This window comes from Gavia stellata, chromosome 1 (assembly GCF_030936135.1).
Source record: "Gavia stellata isolate bGavSte3 chromosome 1, bGavSte3.hap2, whole genome shotgun sequence".
Lineage (NCBI taxonomy): Eukaryota > Metazoa > Chordata > Aves > Gaviiformes > Gaviidae > Gavia > Gavia stellata.
The window spans coordinates 103,604,693-103,622,084 of NC_082594.1; the positions used below are offsets into that span (position 1 = coordinate 103,604,693).

The window sequence follows — 17,392 nt, forward strand, 5'->3', positions numbered from 1 at the left end:
TTCTTTCACAGCTGCTTTTGTGAGGGGAGAATAATTTAGCAACACTATAGCTGATGTTGACTTTCTAGTTTGTGGTGAAATTATAAAGTAAATGTTTCCTCCAAAGAACTCCAGAGCTGTTTATGGGAGCTAGAGGCACACTCCTGAGACAGCAGGCTGGAGATGGGATGCATTGCAATATTGTAAATTTGTGTAATTTCTCTGCACTGCCTTCAGCATGCCTTCATCCTATGGAAAATATCATTATAAGAAAAAAATTATGTGACTTGTCTTTAACTTTTAGGAAAATGAATTCATGCTAAAATGTCCATACTTTTTTTTCTCCACATATAACATTAGAGCTTATGTGCTTATTTACCCACAGAAATACTTTTTTTTTTTCCTACTTCTAATGGGAAATTTCTGCAGAAAGAAAATCCTTGAATGTGAAAAGGCCAGAGGCTGGTACAAACTAAATAGAAGAAGATTAAGATCAAATACAAAAACATGGCGTGACAAGATAAGAGACAACATAGTTTCAGAAGAAAATATTTAGATAAGGATTATTTGGGACACTGCAGAGAAGGGAAGAGAAGGGATTAGAACTAAAGAGTTGTGCTTGTCATCACACTGAATTCTTCCCCATATTTCTCATTGCCCTTCATCCATCTATATCACATTTGTTTGTTTAGTCTCCTTATAGCTAACATAGTGTCTGTCACTTAGTAAGGACAGTGCTGCAGAAGGCACCATTGCAAACAGTTCTGACCTAGCTTGTTTTTCACAAGAACAAAGAGTCATAGTTGTGCACACCTTTCCTGTAGAGGGCAAATTCTGGTTTAACAACATGTGTATCATACATTTATTGTAGAAATCCAAAACCAAGATAGATGAGAATTTGCCTTCAGTGCCACTGGGCCAGCCAGCTTTTTAGTATGTTTTTCAGCCATTACCTATTGAATCTTTAATTTCTGGATGGAAGCCAAGACTATTGATTTTGTCTAAGGTTTTTTGTCAAAAGGTATATAATTTTTTTTAACTGCTCAGGAAAGTGATTTTAGGGATAGTACTTTTTTAATGATTTGAATGGAATTTGTTAGTTAGTGTTGCCTGAAGAAGTGACCTTATCATTGTTATTTGATAGTAAATGGCTGTAATACTTGGCATGTAACATTCCAAGGCATACGAGCTGTTATTTGTAAGACACTAATCTGATGGTCAAACTTTAAAGCTAATAGTAATTTTTACACCTGCAGTATAACATCTTCCAGGAGCCCAGCAAGAGCCCTGATAGAAGATTTATTTTGTATTAAATGGTTCTGCATATATAGTACAAATGGGTGCAGTTATTAGAGGTTTTAGATCCAATCAACTAGAATAAATTCCAAAAACCTGATGCAGAAATCTTGTTTAAAGTATCAGGCATACGTACACAATGTAGTTCAGTGGGTGTAGAGTGGACCCTCGAAGTATTTGCTCATGTTTTAAGCCAATCTTTCCCAAAGACACAGTGTCTGAATCTAGTAACTGAGTTACCAGTTTTTTTTACCAGGTTAATGATTTGTGCAGGCAAAGCGGTTCATTGCCATGGCCAGTAGCACTTTGTTTAATCAGGCCCTTAACACCTGCAAGGTCCCAAGCCCCGTCAGCTCAGCCAAGCTAGCCCAGCCCTGAGCTGGTTGCCCTCGAGCACACCTGCATGCCACGCACCCTGGCCCAGGGCAGCTCCTGGCTGCAGGTTAAGGGCATCAGTGGGGAAGCCCGGTGTCTACCTGGACTTCAACAAAGCCTTTGACACTGTTCCCCACAGTATTCTCCTGGAGAAGCTGGCGACTCGTGGTTTAGACAGGTACACTCTTCGCTGGGTAAAAAACTGGCTGGACGGCCGAGCCCAGAGAGTTGTGGTGAATGGGGTGAAATCCAGTTGGCGGCCGGTCACAAGCGGAGTCCCCCAGGGCTCAGTTTTGGGACCGGTCTTGTTTAATGTCTTTATTGATGATCTGGATGAGGGGATAGAGTGCTCCCTCAGCAAGTTTGCAGATGACACCAAGTTGGGCAGGAGTGTTGATCTGCTTGAGGGTCGGAAGGCTCTGCAGAGGGATCTGGACAGGCTGGATCGATGGGCTGAGGCCAATTGTATGAGGTTCAACAAGGCCAAGTGCCGGGTTCTACACTTTGGCCACAACAACCCCATGCAACGCTACAGGCTTGGGGACGAGTGGCTGGAAAGCTGCCCTGCAGAAAAGGACCTGGGGGTGTTGATTGACAGCCGGCTGAATATGAGCCAGCAGTGTGCCCAGGTGGCCAAGAAGGCCAACGGCATCCTGGCCTGTATCAGAAATAGTGTGGCCAGCAGGAGCTGGGAGGTGATCGTGCCCCCGTACTCGGCAATGGTGAGGCTGCACCTCAAATACTGTGTTCAGTTTTGGGCCCCTCACTACAAGAAGGACATTGAGGTGCTGGAGCGTGTCCAGAGAAGGGCGACGAAGCTGGTGAGGGGTCTGGAGCACAAGTCTTATGAGGAGCGGCTGAGGGAGCTGGGGTTGTTCAGTCTGGAGAAGAGGAGGCTGAGGGGAGACCTCATCGCTCTCTACAATTACCTGAAAGGGGGTTGCAGAGAGGTGGGTGTTGGTCTCTTCTCCCAAGTGATGAGTGACAGGACAAGAAGAAATAGCCTGAAGTGGCACCAGGGGAGACTTAGATTGGATATTAGGAAAAATCTCTTTACTGAGAGAGTGGTGAAACATTGGAACAGGCTGCCCAGGGAGGTGGTGGAGTCACCCTCTCTGGAGGTATTCAAGGAGCGTGTGGATGTGGCATTGTGGGATGTGGCTTGATGGGCATGGTGCTGTGTGGTGTGGGTGGGTTGTTTTGGTGTAGGATGTGGTGTGTTTTGTGGTTTGTGGGTGGTTTTGGTTTTTTTGTGGGGGGGTGTGTGGTGGTGGTTTTTTTTTTTTTGTTCTTTGTTTTTTTTATGGTTGGACTTGATGATCTTACAGGTCTTTTCCAACCTTAGTGATTCTGTGATTCTGTGATTCTGCTGGCACTGTTTTTGCTGCCTGGAGACTCACAGAAAGAGCACTGGATATTTTGTTTGGAGGACAGTTCTTGGCAGGGCTGGGGGTGGCCATCAGTGGGGTGGTGGGAATGGCCAAATGCCCCGTGGTGACTCCAGAAGGTCCCAGAGCTGGAGGGAGCTGCCAGACTCCTTGCCCATGCCTGGAGGCAGCAGGAGCAGGCGTGCTCGCATTCCAGGGCTTTTCTCATGGCTCTGCCCTTCACCTCACCCTGTCCCTTCCTTGGCGGGAGAGTCTCAGCGCCGTCCTCACAGGCTCGAGTGAACCCCTCCTCTCTTGTACGGGAAGCTCAGGCTGCAGCGGGACACCAGGAGCAGCTGTAAGTGACTGCGTGAGCCCTTCCAGGCTCTCGTAGAGCAAAGGCAAAAGTTTAGCTTAAATGGCTGCTGCAGGCATGCTCTTCAGTCTCCTGTCTTTGGGATTGTAAGGGAAGGCTATTCTGTCTTAGATAAAAGTAAAGACTTATCTCTTTTCAAGGCTGACTTCTCTAAATGATCCAACGTACAACCTTGCTTTGTCCTGAAGCTGCTCGGTGCCTTGCAACGGTCAGAATAAGGGAGGTATTCCAAGTCTGGAGACATTTCAGCACATGGTTCTTGAGACTTTTTTTTCCTTTTGCCCTGAAAACCAAAGAAATAGAAACAAAACCAAAACAAGCCACAACAGATTCCACCGACGCTTTTGTGCGGAAAGGCAGGAATCAGGTGATGCCTCTGATCTTGCCTTGAATGGTTCGGGTTGCTCGATGCTTGCCCTGTTGGATGCCTTATTCAAAAACAACTTGACTGTTACTGAAGTGCACATCCCAATGGGTTACACTGCACATTTGTGGGCTGACTTTTGTGCAGACTTTTTGGCCCGTTAGTTTTCTTAAGAGATGCTAGCTATTGCCTCCAGACATATGCAGTCCTGCTCTATGTGCACTCCCTTTGCCCAGTTCATAAGGAGGGAGCTCAGCAGCCACTAACTCTGGTTTAAAGGCACCATGTAGCATTTCGAATCTGAATTAGCAGAAACTTTTAAGAGTAGCATGGCCATGCTCCCTACCCCCGTGTATGGGCTTGAAAGTCTGTTTCACCATGTTCAGAGACGAGGCAGCCAGTAAGCAATTTTTAATGGCTTCTAAATTGCTGATGATTTAATGGGAAGGGAAAATGAGCTGGAAATGCTGACAGTGCAGGCATGTATTTCAGCAAAGCACAGAAGAAAAGAGACTTTTCAGTCCTTGAAAAGGATGATAACCATGATGTAACAGAACACTGAAATTTTGAGACGTGAACCACATACATAATTTTCTGATGGCTGGACAGCTGTAACTGCGTTAGTGGCTTTTTGTCACCAAGCAGAGATAACCATACTGTACTTAGCAACCTACATCTGATGAGTATTGTGAAGACTAATTAGTAATTGTAATGTGCTTGCCAGCTGACAAGGGCTGTTGACAAGTACTAGGTATTGTCACCCTTAAATGAGTGGTACCTAATTATAGCCATAAACTGGAAAATGCTCAGATACTACTGAGGTGAGAACAGTGTGAAGTAGCTGGACAGATTGCTATCACTTAAATATTGCTGAAACGCACATTTAGGGGACTGTTTATGCCTATAAACTGTATTTTTCTGTTTTGGTATTTATTAGAAGAGGTGACCTATTACTGATTATGGCCTTCTACACCTCCCTTGCCCTACATGTTTCCAGGAGCGAACTTAAGAATTTGGGTATCAGAAATATCATATTAATTAAAAACCTGCAATACTGTATGGGCTCTCCTCTTTATCTGTCAGTAGATATGAAGGGGCACATGTCCTGAAGCATGTGCATAGCCTGCAGACTGGCAGACCGTGTAGACATAAATTTGTGTGTTCAGCAGAGGAAGCAGCCGAGTCACAACAGAAATGAGCTCGTCTGGAGCTGCTGGGACACCCAACCTAATTTGGACCTCCATTGGCTCTGTGCTGTGGTATGGTGTGTAGTGGAGATAGATCCTAACACCAGACCTTGGGTGATAATCTAACGCCTCACCCTTATATCCCTGGCTGGGAGGAAAGAGAAGCATCAGCTGGCAGAGAGGTAGTGAATCCAGGCAGGACTGAGGGCAGGAATGCTCTTGGGACAGCAGTTGATGGATTCAGAAATCCTTCGCCTTCATCTCCTGGGACATTGGTTGATATATGTTGACTCTATCAAAATTATATTGGTTAGGGCTGTATTCAGCCCTTCCCTCTCTGCGTTGGCATGGGCACCAGAATATCACCATTCTGGGGCTGAAATAGCTCCCGTGGGCACCTGTAAAGCTGCAGCTTCATCTGGCTATCACCAACATCTTCCTATAGTTCTCCCCTCCAGCAGGTATGTGGTGGCAGAGCAGTTGATGCATATGTCATGGTGGCTTTTCTCTTTATCTGGAAGCATAGACACATGAAGCCACTGCTTGGATGGCCTTTGGTATGGATTCATCATCTAAGTTGGAGGAAGCTCCTGCTTGCCCTGGCATTGTGCTGGAGGCCACTTCTGCACAACCCCGCTGTTCCTGGGCATTCAAGTGGAGGAGTTCAGGGGGCTGGAGAAGATGCAATGCCTCTCCACTCCGTGTGTGCTCCTGGGTGATAATGTTGGTGTGCTCTTCCCAGGTGGGCTCAAGGAGATGCCCTTACATGTCACTGTCACACTTATTTCCATGGTGCTCCACAGTGGCCAGGCAAGTTGTTCAAGGACAAAAAAAGAATCCAGCCTGTCCTCTTGTCAGATCTGGAGAGGCCTCTTGTTTTATTTTCTTTGGAAACAGAGACTACCTGCATTAAAACAGGGCAATGGGAGTTTTGCATATGTCTTCAATAGGGGTGGGAGCAGGACCCCATATGGTACTTGATATTGGAGAAATTTTGCAGTAACTGATCAGTAACACAGTATTTGATACTTTAATTGAAACCCTACAGCTTATTCTCACTTGGGCTATTGCAGAGATAGACTGGACATATATATATTCAGAGCATTTATTTTTAATAGTTTTTTTCTCCTTTTGGCTTTATAGTTAATTGAAATATTCAGAATAACACTGAAGAAAGAATACGCTGTGACTGCAGGTGGCTCTCGGTGGCTGAAATCAGGCGAAGGCTCACTCTGCAACTTCTCCACTGTCCTATGCTAGGGGCAGGGCATAGATTAATGCTGCTTTTTTTTTCCTTCTACTTATAGCCCAGGAGATGCAGACACCAATTGGAGATTCAGAATTAGATAAATGGTCCATAGTTTCAGGCCTAAGGCAGTTGCTTTCTCAGTCAGGTCTGCTGCCAAGGCAGGGACACGGCTGTGGCACTGTGTTACTGCTTTCCTTTTGCTTTAGCAAACATAACCAAGAGACAGCAGCTCCTACAGCCTGCCTTTCTAAAGGAAAAAAACGTGTGTGTATGTGTGAGAAGGGGGTAAAGCACAGTTTGTGGCAAATTCCTCACCTCTTTGAAAAAAGGATAAGTATCTTTGGGAAATAGATGGAGAAATATATTTTTAAAAATTACTTTCCTTTTAAAAAACTTTTTTTTGTTTTTAATGGGAATTTTCATATAAAATTCAAATCAATAATACTTCTCAGTGTGAAGAGAGAAAAGTTTTGGCTTTTTAAATAGATCACATGGAGAAAAATGGTGGCTTTTTGTTTAACAACTTCTTTTTTAACTTACTTTCACTGGTGAGACTTCTAAATTAAATATTTAGAATTTCTGTCATTGTTTAAATATTTCATTTGGAAATTTCATCTGATAATGAATTACATTGACAGAAAAGAACATTTGCTACAGCATATGTTGTTGTTAAAAGCCAAACCCTGCTTGGATTGAAAAATATTGTCCTTGAAAAAATTACACCCGGCTCTTCTGGCATTCCATGTGTGCATCCCAATCTTGCACTCCAGCAGAACAGGTCACAGAGCTAAACAAAGAAATGCTGGAGAAAATTGAACATTTTCCCAATGAGGATAAATATAACTTTTCAGAGGAGGTGCAGTGTCATAGCACTGATAATGTTTCAGGATGATTGCTGTATCTCTGAAAAGTATTTTTGTTCAGTACTTTCATGAAAGTAAGAGTGCATTGTGCCAGCTAAACATGTGCCATCTGATGGTTTACATTTTAATAGACCAAATTCAAATGTGAGTTTGCTGGCATAAGCTTTTAGCACAAATCTGGGAGAAGGTGATGATCTAAAAGACACAGTTGGGAAGGCTGCAAACAAATATAAAAACCATCATGAAATGTGCAGACACATTCTGCATTGCTGAAGTGCTGTTCATAGTTGCTCTGTGGTATCATAGGTCTGACTCACACCAAGAGGAAACGAAGACAAATCTGGGCACAGACTCCTACCTCAGTCAGAGTGTCCTTTCCACCTTGGTACACAGAGAGCAGCCGGATCAGGGAATGTGGGCGATGGGAAGCTCTCAACATTGAGCAGGCAGTACGCATGTGCAGGATATGGGGGCAACAGCTGTATATTGAAGCATGAGTGAGTTGGAAGCATGACAGTTTGGATATGTACCTGCAGTTCTCTCAGAAAGAGAAATGGGTTTGTATGGGTAGGAATGGAAATCCAAGGAGCTGCAGCTCCCAAGGAGCCAGGGCTTGTAAGCAATCCCCAATAGGGAAGCTCCCTGGAAGCCCACAACTTCCCACTGTCGTTCAAGTGAAAAACCTAATAACCCAGAACACTTCAGCCTCCCCAGCTGCCTTCCTTTCCTTCTCTTCTCTGTCTTTGTTTCCAGCTGTTCTGCTGGCCCAAAACTACATCTTACTTTTTTTTTTTTTTTTTTTTTTTTGCTTTTATGCCTTTTGGTCAGCAAACAACTTTGCTTTGAGTATGGTGATCACTTTGGCTAAAATATCTTTCAGAAAATTTCTTGTGTGTTTGGTTAAACACTATGAATAATACTGAAATGTCAAGAAAGTTCTTCCTTTTTCTTGCTTCCACTCATCTGTTTCATCCATAGCTTATTTCATTCATTTAGTCATGTAGGTATTTCATGGTAAATTTGTAAAGATTTATCGTGCAGTACCCCAACTAATTTAATAGGATATTGATCTGTGAATAACATTGCAGCTGGAACACTTTGCCTTGATCTTGAAGAGTTTTGGCATTATAAGTGGGCAGGTGTTGCTATTACTCTGTGAGTGAATCTCCTACAGGATTCAGGAGGGGTCTGCCATGGTCTGTAGGGATATTGTCTGCCCCCGGCCCATGTTACTAATGGATGCAGCAGTGGAAAGCCAACAAACAAGGAGAATTTGCAATAAAGGAGAAAGTTTTAACCCAGAAGAAAACTAGGACATATGGCTTCCCAATCACATTGGAAAAGAAGTGACTAAAGGAGAAAACATTGAAATCCCCCTTTACATGATATTTTGATCCTTTGCCCAGTTTTTAAAGGCTTCCTAGTTATATGCACTTGCTTTAGATGCCTTTTTCTAGAGCACCGCTGACACTTACGATGTTTACAAGGAGAAAGCTTTGTCCCCTTTGAAAGTGCCTTCGGGGGGGGTTGCACGCACATATAAAGACTATTTAGAGTATGAGTTTAAGTTTGTTGCCCTAGGCCAGCACTCAAAACACCACCAGCTGTGCTCTCATAAAAGTACCTAAGCCTGGATTCCTGAGCTGGACTATTTCCTGACCGTGTTGTGTCCATGTAAAAGAAAGCAAATGGTTGCTGCCCTTTCATTTTTGCAGGTGATGAGTCCCTGTGCATGGGAACAGCATCTCTTTCTTTCCTGCCTCTGGAACCTGGGACTCTGACCAGGGTGGGCAGCGAGTGAAAAACGTTTGCAAGCAGCAGTCACCTCTGTCATCTCTCTCATCCCAGAGTTCAGGGCGATTTATAAGGTGTGGCTGGTGAAAGATTGTGACTAGCACACACTTCATAGCAGTGGACTCCGTGCTCTGCAATGTTATTGCAGGCTCAAGCAGCTTTCTTTGTAAAACAGTTTCCATATTTATGTCATCTCCTCTACTGTCAAAAATGCACTGTGGAGACTGAATAGGGAGGGGAATGGCTTATTAACACTAGAGCATTGCCTGGCACCTGGGTGTTTAACACATAAGAAGAGGTAAGGTTTGGATACGAGTCGATGCTGCTGCATCCGAGGCCGAAGAGAGCTCAGGCACAGCTGCTGAGAGGAGCAGTGATGCCAGCAGTGCCGGGCTGTGCTTCGAAAGATTTGTGGGAGCGTTCCGAAAACCTGCCAGCCGCTGGCTGCTGGCACAAAATGTGTATCACATTACAGAACTTGCCGTGCAAAGACTAAAACTCTAGAGCTTCTTTTGGCCTGCTTGAGGATATTTATTGGGTTATGGATTTTTCTGTTGTTTTTCCAGAAATCATGCTGGGCTGTGATGATCTGGTTTTGAAGATGTTATTTTGCTCATCCACAAAAAATCCATCAGTGCTAAAGCCAGGTAAGCTATTGCAGAGGCAAAAGCATGTTAGAAAACTTCTGGGATACAAGCGTGGATTTTTTTCTATCGAGAATAAAAAAGGAAAGTCAAGAAAAAGTGTGGGGAAGCCTATCCAGAAGACAGAAAACCAGAAGCAGGAAATACATGCTGTTTGTATTTGCGTAAGGTCTTGACACCACAGCGTTACCTCTAAAGCATGCGTGTGCTGATTCTGTGCGTTGCAGATTAACTGCTGTGCTAAAGAAACAACACTTTCCGTTCAGTCTTGTTCTAACTTCACACAGCATATATTTCGAATTTGTGGGTTTGCTTGTCTGAGTCCCCCTTTCATTCCCTCCCCTTAGGTTACCAGAAATAACTGCAAGTTTACTGTTATGCCTCAAAAATGCCAGACTGTTTCTACAATCTATGCTTTATCACCCCAATGGTCTTATTACACCAAAAGATTAAACATTATTAATTAAATTGAAAACGATCCTTATCTCCTCTGAACATTTCCTCTGCAAAACTCTTAACACAGATTCTAGGCAAGCAGGTAAAACTGAAGTTTTGCTCTCATTTCCACCTGTGAAATCCTGCTGCAGTCATGGAGGCATCTAGGGTATAACAGAAGATAAGCATTGGCCAGTTGATTCTGTCTTTAAGGAACTATCATGTCACACTCGTGAAAGTCTTATGATTCAGGATGGGCAGCCCTTCCCAGCAAGAATGTTAGGAACGCTAAAAATAAAAGCCTGGGGAGCTTTTAGAAAAGCAAATTAAATGTAGTATGGTGATGTTTCAACCAGGTTGGAGCAGAAATGCCACAAATGATAGGTTTTGTCCAGAGATGTAAAACTTTTAATCAAATCAGCTTAGGCAACATTTCATTTCAAAGAAGGTCTGGCATCTGTAAATTGTGCGCTAATTGCAGGAGGTGCTAGAGAATGCTACTGAGGCAACCACCTGAATAGGATAACCTGGGATTTAAATTTTCTTTCAAACACATCAATCATGGAACTTTTTCTAAAACAATAAAGAAATATATTAATCCCAGACCTTCATATTAGTGATCATGTCTCTTTCTGCATGAAGAAAAAAGTGACTTTATACAAAATACTTAATGGTCCTACTCATTTCACAGCAGAGGGGTGATGGGTTTCAGTGAGCGTAAGTTGGGTGTCTGACGTCAGAAGTCAGCTTCCTAATATGACCCTTTCCAGCTTGCAGGGAGAACCCCAGGACAGAGGCTCCCACGTGCATCTGGGGCCAGACATGTCCTGTAACCTCCTCAGGGTGAATTTGTCCTGGTGCAGAATGATTCCCTGACATCTGCCTATGAACTTTATCTAGTCCATTTTTCACACCACCAAGTGGATAGCTTTCCATCCCTTCCTTTAGCATAGCATTGTCTGCTATTAATTCTTATGAAGATTCAGCAACATAATAGGTCAGTTCTTTGTTCAGGTATCTGGCTCTTCATGAGGTTTCAGCTGTCTCTAGAGGTGTACAGAGGCAGATAGCATAGGAAGTTGTTGCCTCTGATGCTCTTTAGCCACTGGGTATCTTCAGAAATCCTATTTTGGAACTGTCTGTCCCTGTTCCAAGTTAGGCAAATTTTCTGCATTAACACTTCACAAAACAAACAGAAGTTAAAAGCAAGGAAATTGAAATTTCTGCACTGCATGTTAATCCAAGGGGAACATCATCACATTGTCATGGATTTCATATATGGGATTTAAAGCGTGGGGAGCAAGAGAAGCAAATGTGTAAAGTTATTTGGGATATTAAGCAAAAAGATTTTACAGAACAATCATCTGCAATACTATCACATTACTAGTCAAGGATTATTATTTTTTGCACCTCTGTCATTGTGCCATTTGCTGTCTAGACAGTGGTCTCTTGTTAGTGGTAAGTGATGGAGAGAGAAGGTGCCGGAGTAAAAGCTACCTCAATTGAAAAGAAGTGGCTCTTCAGTGAAGCTGATTATGAATGTATGTGACTCTTTCTGCTTGCACTAGATATGTTGAACTGGCTTTTCATGTTCTGCTGCATTAGCTAAAAGATGTTGGAGAAAAATAAGTGCCAGGTTATAGCATACCTGGGGCGAGCCATGTGCACTGCTGTGCACATCCAGTGACACAGTAATAATAGCCTTCCAAGAAAGAAAATGCTGAACAACTTGTCTGACATCAACACTCCTCTGTTTTTCCATAAAAGCATTAATAACCAGGATTCTTTTCAATGTGCTGCTGATGCAGGGTAAGATTTTTGGAGGTGTTGAGCAACCACTTCTTCCCTCTCTCCCCACCTCCCCCTCAGCATCAGTGATTGCTGTTAGCACTTCACAACTCTGGAATTAAAAAATGCTATATGCTCAGGAAGAGGAAGGACATTATGCTTAAAACATATTTTCCTGGTGTATTTTATTCCAAAACACCTTTAGTGGCTGAAAATGGATCATGACCCAAGTGGGCAGCAGTGAGTTCCCAGAGAAGCTGTGAGAAATGGCGCTATGTGGCAGCTAAGCTAATCACAGGGTTATCATCTCCACATTTCACCTCCTCCCCAAACTACGAGCAACATTCAGAAGAAAAGTGGTCTAAGAAAGGTGAGAAATCCCTTCTTGCTCTCACACAAGAGCAATCATTGGTGAAAGTGTCAAAGAGACATGGGAGCAAAATGTCCTGACCATGGGGTCCTGTTTGAAGCTGACAGACCAACTGAGCCCAGTCCTGAAATGTTATGTACTTTCTGCTCTGGCAATGCGGTAGTTGCTTTAGGTCCACACTATTCACCAAAACACAGAATGACAGGTCCCTGCAGCTGACTTACCCACTCTGGAGAGGAGAAAGGGGAGAAGGGCAGAGCTGGGAACATCGACTAGGGAAATACACAGGCCATACAGAAAAGCTTGACACTGACTTTAAGGATATTAATTCCTTAACATAGTGGGAAAAGAAAGGAAAAGAAAAGAAAGGAAAAGAAAAGAAAGGAAAAGAAAAGAAAAGAAAGGAAAAGAAAAGAAAAGAAAAGAAAAGAAAAGAAAAGAAAAGAAAAGAAAAGAAAAGAAGAGAAAAGAGAAAAGAAAACATTTAAATTATGTATGTGCATATTTGTTTTATAACAAAATAATAGGATCCTGTGGCCAACAGTGAAATACGATTAGCTAGTCACAGGTATTACTGATATGCCTCTGTAATGAAATGGCATGTTTGAATACAGACAAGAATGAATAATGAGATTCTCATCTTGCCCCCTTCCTGTGTTTTAACTGTAAACAAGCAGATGCAATCCATAACGCTAAATGAGATTTCCCCACATTACCTTCTGAAAATGGTTTTAAGCAAGATAAGGCACTAAAATTTAATCCTTCTAAGAATGTACAAATACTGAATCCTTGACGCAGACACAATCTTACCATGAATTTATATGGGAGCTTTAATGGTTTTGTAAATTAATCAATAATGTGGTTAAATTATATTTGCTCAGCTAATTATTTTCCATGTCCTGTTAATTAGAACTTCAGTAGTCTCTAAGAAAAATCAGTCCTGCTGCTTGTATCACATTTGTGTTTACTTACTGGTATGTTATTAAAGTGCTTGTTTATTTGTTCTGCTATAGGCTTGTATCTTTTTCTTTGCTGTTTGAGTGGCAACCATGGGGCTGCAAAGCCATGCAATGATAATTACATTATTATAGATTTAATATGCCAAATCCATTTTAGCAGAGAAATACTGCACATTTATAGCCTTTCCTCAAAATCCTCCTTGTCTCTCCCTTGGGCAAATGGGATTTAACCACCTTCTTCCCCCAAGAAATCTTTGGGACTTTTTTGAAGACTGAAATGGACCTTGATTGGGTCCTTAGCTTCATGACTCTGAAGGGCACAGCTTCAAGCATGGGTTGGATTAGATGACATCCAGGGGCTCCTTCTAACTTGATTTATTCCGTGAATCCGTGAATCCAGTCATCCAAGAAGTTTCCCCCACTTGGTTTTCCTGAAGTCCTGTACCCAAATCCCCATCACTTATGGGTCTGTATGACAAGACTAGCTTGCAGCACACAAAGCAACAAAGTGTGATTTCAGTTACACAGATCCAGACTCTCTCATGCTATAGCAGTCTACACAGTTCCTGTGTCAATATATTAAGAGTTAGTGTGGCCTTTCCAAATTAATGCACTGGGAAGGTATATACTCTGCCCAACAGAATCAAGTCACCCTTTACTGCTGGCCAGAAAATGACACCCTTCACAGGAGACCAGGGGTTGCAGGAGAAGGAGAGCTATTACACCCAGTGCCTTTGCTCCTGCGGTGCCAGCTGGCCGGGGAAAGGGAATGCATCACCTCTGGGAGAAGGACACTGCCCGCTCCCCTGTGCACATGGGCCAGCAGAGGCAAGGAGTGCAGCAGGGCACTGGGGCATGGGTCTGCAGAGTGTAAAGCCATGGGGTAGTCAAAAATTACATGGGCTTTCAGCTCACACGGCAGTCATGGTCCCTAACTCGGGAGGCCATAGGGCCGTTCCCTTGCCTTGCTCATAGGCACGGCCAGGGGAGGCTGACTGATGGCAAGCAGGAGCTAAAATTGCAAATACAAATGTATGGCAGGAGAAACGCAGAGCAGGCAGTGGAGTTGCAGTGGGATCAGATACCGCTGAGCACCACAGCAGTAGGAGCAAACCCAAAAAACCAGATTCCTGCTTGGCTTCTCATCCCTTAAAATGCTTTTGCAGCTGCCATCAGAGTAGCTGCACTTTTCAGGGCAAGGCGCTCAGTGCCTTTGTATTAGGAGAGGCATGCAGACAGCAGGTTTGATTTCAGAGATATAAACAAAACCAAAAGGGCGTAATGGAAAGTTGCCTGGCCACAAATCAGGGCTCAAGGGACCAGAAACAGAAGGAGAGGCTACCTGCCTTCATCTTTTTAGCGTGTCTTTATAAACAGCAGCCTGCTGCAGAGGTTGGAAAAGCAGGCGAATATGAAAGCCAAACTGAATATGGAAGGATTTGTAGAGTGCTTCTTACTTTCCTTTGCTGCCTAACCACAGTTTTACGTACACACACACAGAAACACACTTAGGGAGCATAAAATATGACATGTAAGTGGGACTTTTGTCTTTTCTCTATCTTTGATATGCCAACAAGCTGGCATATTTAGCACTGCACTGCTCTATTTTTTTTGCATTTACTTTCTGGTTTTGAAGATATATATAAATGGCAAGAAAAGAAATGGAGTCAAGAAAGTTCAGATGAATAACAGGAGACTAGTATTTCAATATCTAGCTAATTATATCCTAAATTGATCTTTCACAGTGTAAAAAATTAGTTCTTGTCTTAACATATGGAGTACTACTTTATAACAAAAAATCCTAGTTTATGCATAATTTTTTATTTTCCATGTTAAGGCACATGCAGAGATCAGGCTGAATATTTCATGCATACATTTGTAGCTATATGACTTTGTAAAAAGAATCCACTGTTATATGCCTGGGTTTTTTTCTAGATTTTTGACTGTGGTTTCTGTTGCTCTGACTTTCCCAAATTTCTTCACCTGATATTTTCCAGGTTTGTCTGCTGGTCACATCACACAAGAACTCTTGAATGAACAGTTCACCTGCTCTCCATAACTATTATATTTAATTTTTTTTTTTTGGTATTAAAATGATGTTTTTCTAAAGTATTTGTTTGTACATGGATAGCTCTAATAGGTTTTTACTTGGAGAGCCAATGCTTTCCATTGCGCTAGACTCCATGATAGGGTAATTGCTGGATTCACTTTTGCACGGGAAAACAATTTGCTACACAGCTTAAATCACCATTCTGTATACCTGATTGTGCAGTCATTTAAGCATGTGGGTATCTCCAGAAGCCTGTCTATTCCTCTAGCACTCGGTAGAGCAACAGAAATATGTATAAAGTTATATACGTGTACAGGTATTAGCAGGATTGAGGTTTCTTATTATTCCTTTCTACCTCTTAAATGGTCTTTTGCAGCTTTGATTATCCTCTGCAGAACTGTTTCAGGTTCAGAGTGACTTTATCTTTATCCTTTTGATTTGCTTTGTTCCTTGATCCTGTCATTGCAATACTCCCCTTCAAGCTTCAGAACAAAAGTACTTCTGGGAGCCGAGGCCCTGTGGCAGGGAGCAGGGCTCTGCTTTCCTTCTGGCAATTTGCCCCTGAGCAGAGCCGAGGCAAATATTCTTACTTGTTCAGTGCAACAGCTTCAGTAACTGCACCAGTGCACACATAAGTCTCCCTACTGAGCCCAGTCCATTTCCTTAGCACAGACAAACCTGTAGACAATAGGTAAAGGGTAGGGCTTACTTTTTTTTTTTTTTTACTTAAATAAGTGACTTCAATGCAAAGCATTTTCCTCAGAAGGTACATTTATCCTAAGTGGCTCTTGCTGGTTTACACACACCCTGTCCTTTCTCTTGCTTTGGAAAGTTGTTCCACTTGATTTCTCAGTTTACCTCTTTGAGGTAGTGGTGGCAGCGGAATTATAAAGGCGATGAAGGTGCAGCCAGGTCCCGGGTAGTGTGTGCCAGATTTAAGCTGACTTAAAGTTGTGGAGACTGACTCTGAAACTTTCTTTGCACAAGGGACAACGACTTTTGGAAAAAGTTGCTCATTTTTTTTCCAGCACTGTGTGCCTTGCTCAGGAAACTTGTTGAGGTGTACTCACCTTGCAAAGGTAACATGGTCGGTGGTGCTTTGCAGATTGCCGGGCTGCTCATTGGTGGCATTGGCACGATCGGGACGTTTGCTGTCACGGGCATGCCTCAGTGGAGGGTGTCTGCCTTCATCGAGAACAACATCATTGTGTTTGAGACCATTTGGGAAGGCCTGTGGATGCACTGCATCAGGCAAGCCAACATCAGGATGCAGTGCAAGGTCTACGACTCCGTTCTGGCCCTCTCGCCAGACCTGCAGGCATCAAGAGGGCTGATGTGTGCTGGGTCGGTGCTCTCATTCCTTGCTTTCATGGTTGCCATTATTGGGATGAAATGCACTCGGTGCGTGCAGAGCAGCTGGCAAGCCAAGGGCTATATTATTCTGATGGCTGGGCTCCTTTTCATCCTCTCGGGTGCCGTCGAGCTCATTCCAGTCTGCTGGGTTGCCAACAGCATCATCAGTGACTTCTACAACCCCATGGTCAACGTTGCACAGAAAAGGGAGCTTGGAGAGGCCCTCTACCTGGGCTGGGTAGCTGCCTTCTGCCTCATTGCTGCCGGAGCCATATTCTGTTGCTTTTGTCGCTGTTGTGAGAAAACCAGAAGCTATGGATACTCTGCACCAGCCCACTACCTCACTCACAGCCAGCATTTGCACAGGAAGACTGAAAGCTCGTACTCCAAAAGTCAGTATGTCTAGATGCCTCCTGCCTTTTCCTATTTTTGAAGCCTTCAATCTGTCTGGATGGATTTCAGCTTCTGCACAAAAGGGCAGCTAGAAAGCTGCTTGTGCCTTCTGCCCATAACTGCTGCTGTTAGGGCTGCGTTTTGGAGCTGCAGTTACCCCCAGTGGACTCTGCTGTGGCTAATGCTGCAGCATGGATGATTTTAATGCATGGAAAGGTGAATGTTTAATATTATTTTAATAGTAACTTGGAATAGCTTTTGGGTTGTGTGGCTTTGCTTTGGGTTGCATTTTATGTGTAAAAGAGTAATAAAGGGCTTAGAGTTCCACTGTGATATGAAATTCTGGCCTATTGCATAGAAGAGGGGAGTTAAGCAGCTGGGGTTTTTTTTCCTGCCTGGGAAAGAGGGGATACCAGTGAATAAGGACAAGATAATAATGGTTTAAAAGAAAAGCATTCACTAAGGGATTGATTTACTGTAGGTTTAATGGAAGGTTGCATGAAGAATTTATTCAGCAGAGAAAGGTAAGCTGAAATATATGAAAAATATC

At 43.1% G+C, this 17,392-nt stretch overlaps 1 protein-coding gene across 1 annotated transcript; it reads left to right on the forward strand.

The window, feature by feature from the left end:
- The first annotated feature begins 16,180 nt into the window (after positions 1–16,180).
- LOC104254189 (claudin-8-like) lies at positions 16,181–16,855 on the forward strand. The gene has a single exon (XM_009807875.2). It carries the CDS (start codon positions 16,181–16,183, stop codon positions 16,853–16,855), a length of 675 nt encoding a protein of 224 aa, XP_009806177.2.
- The last annotated feature ends 537 nt before the right edge of the window (positions 16,856–17,392 follow it).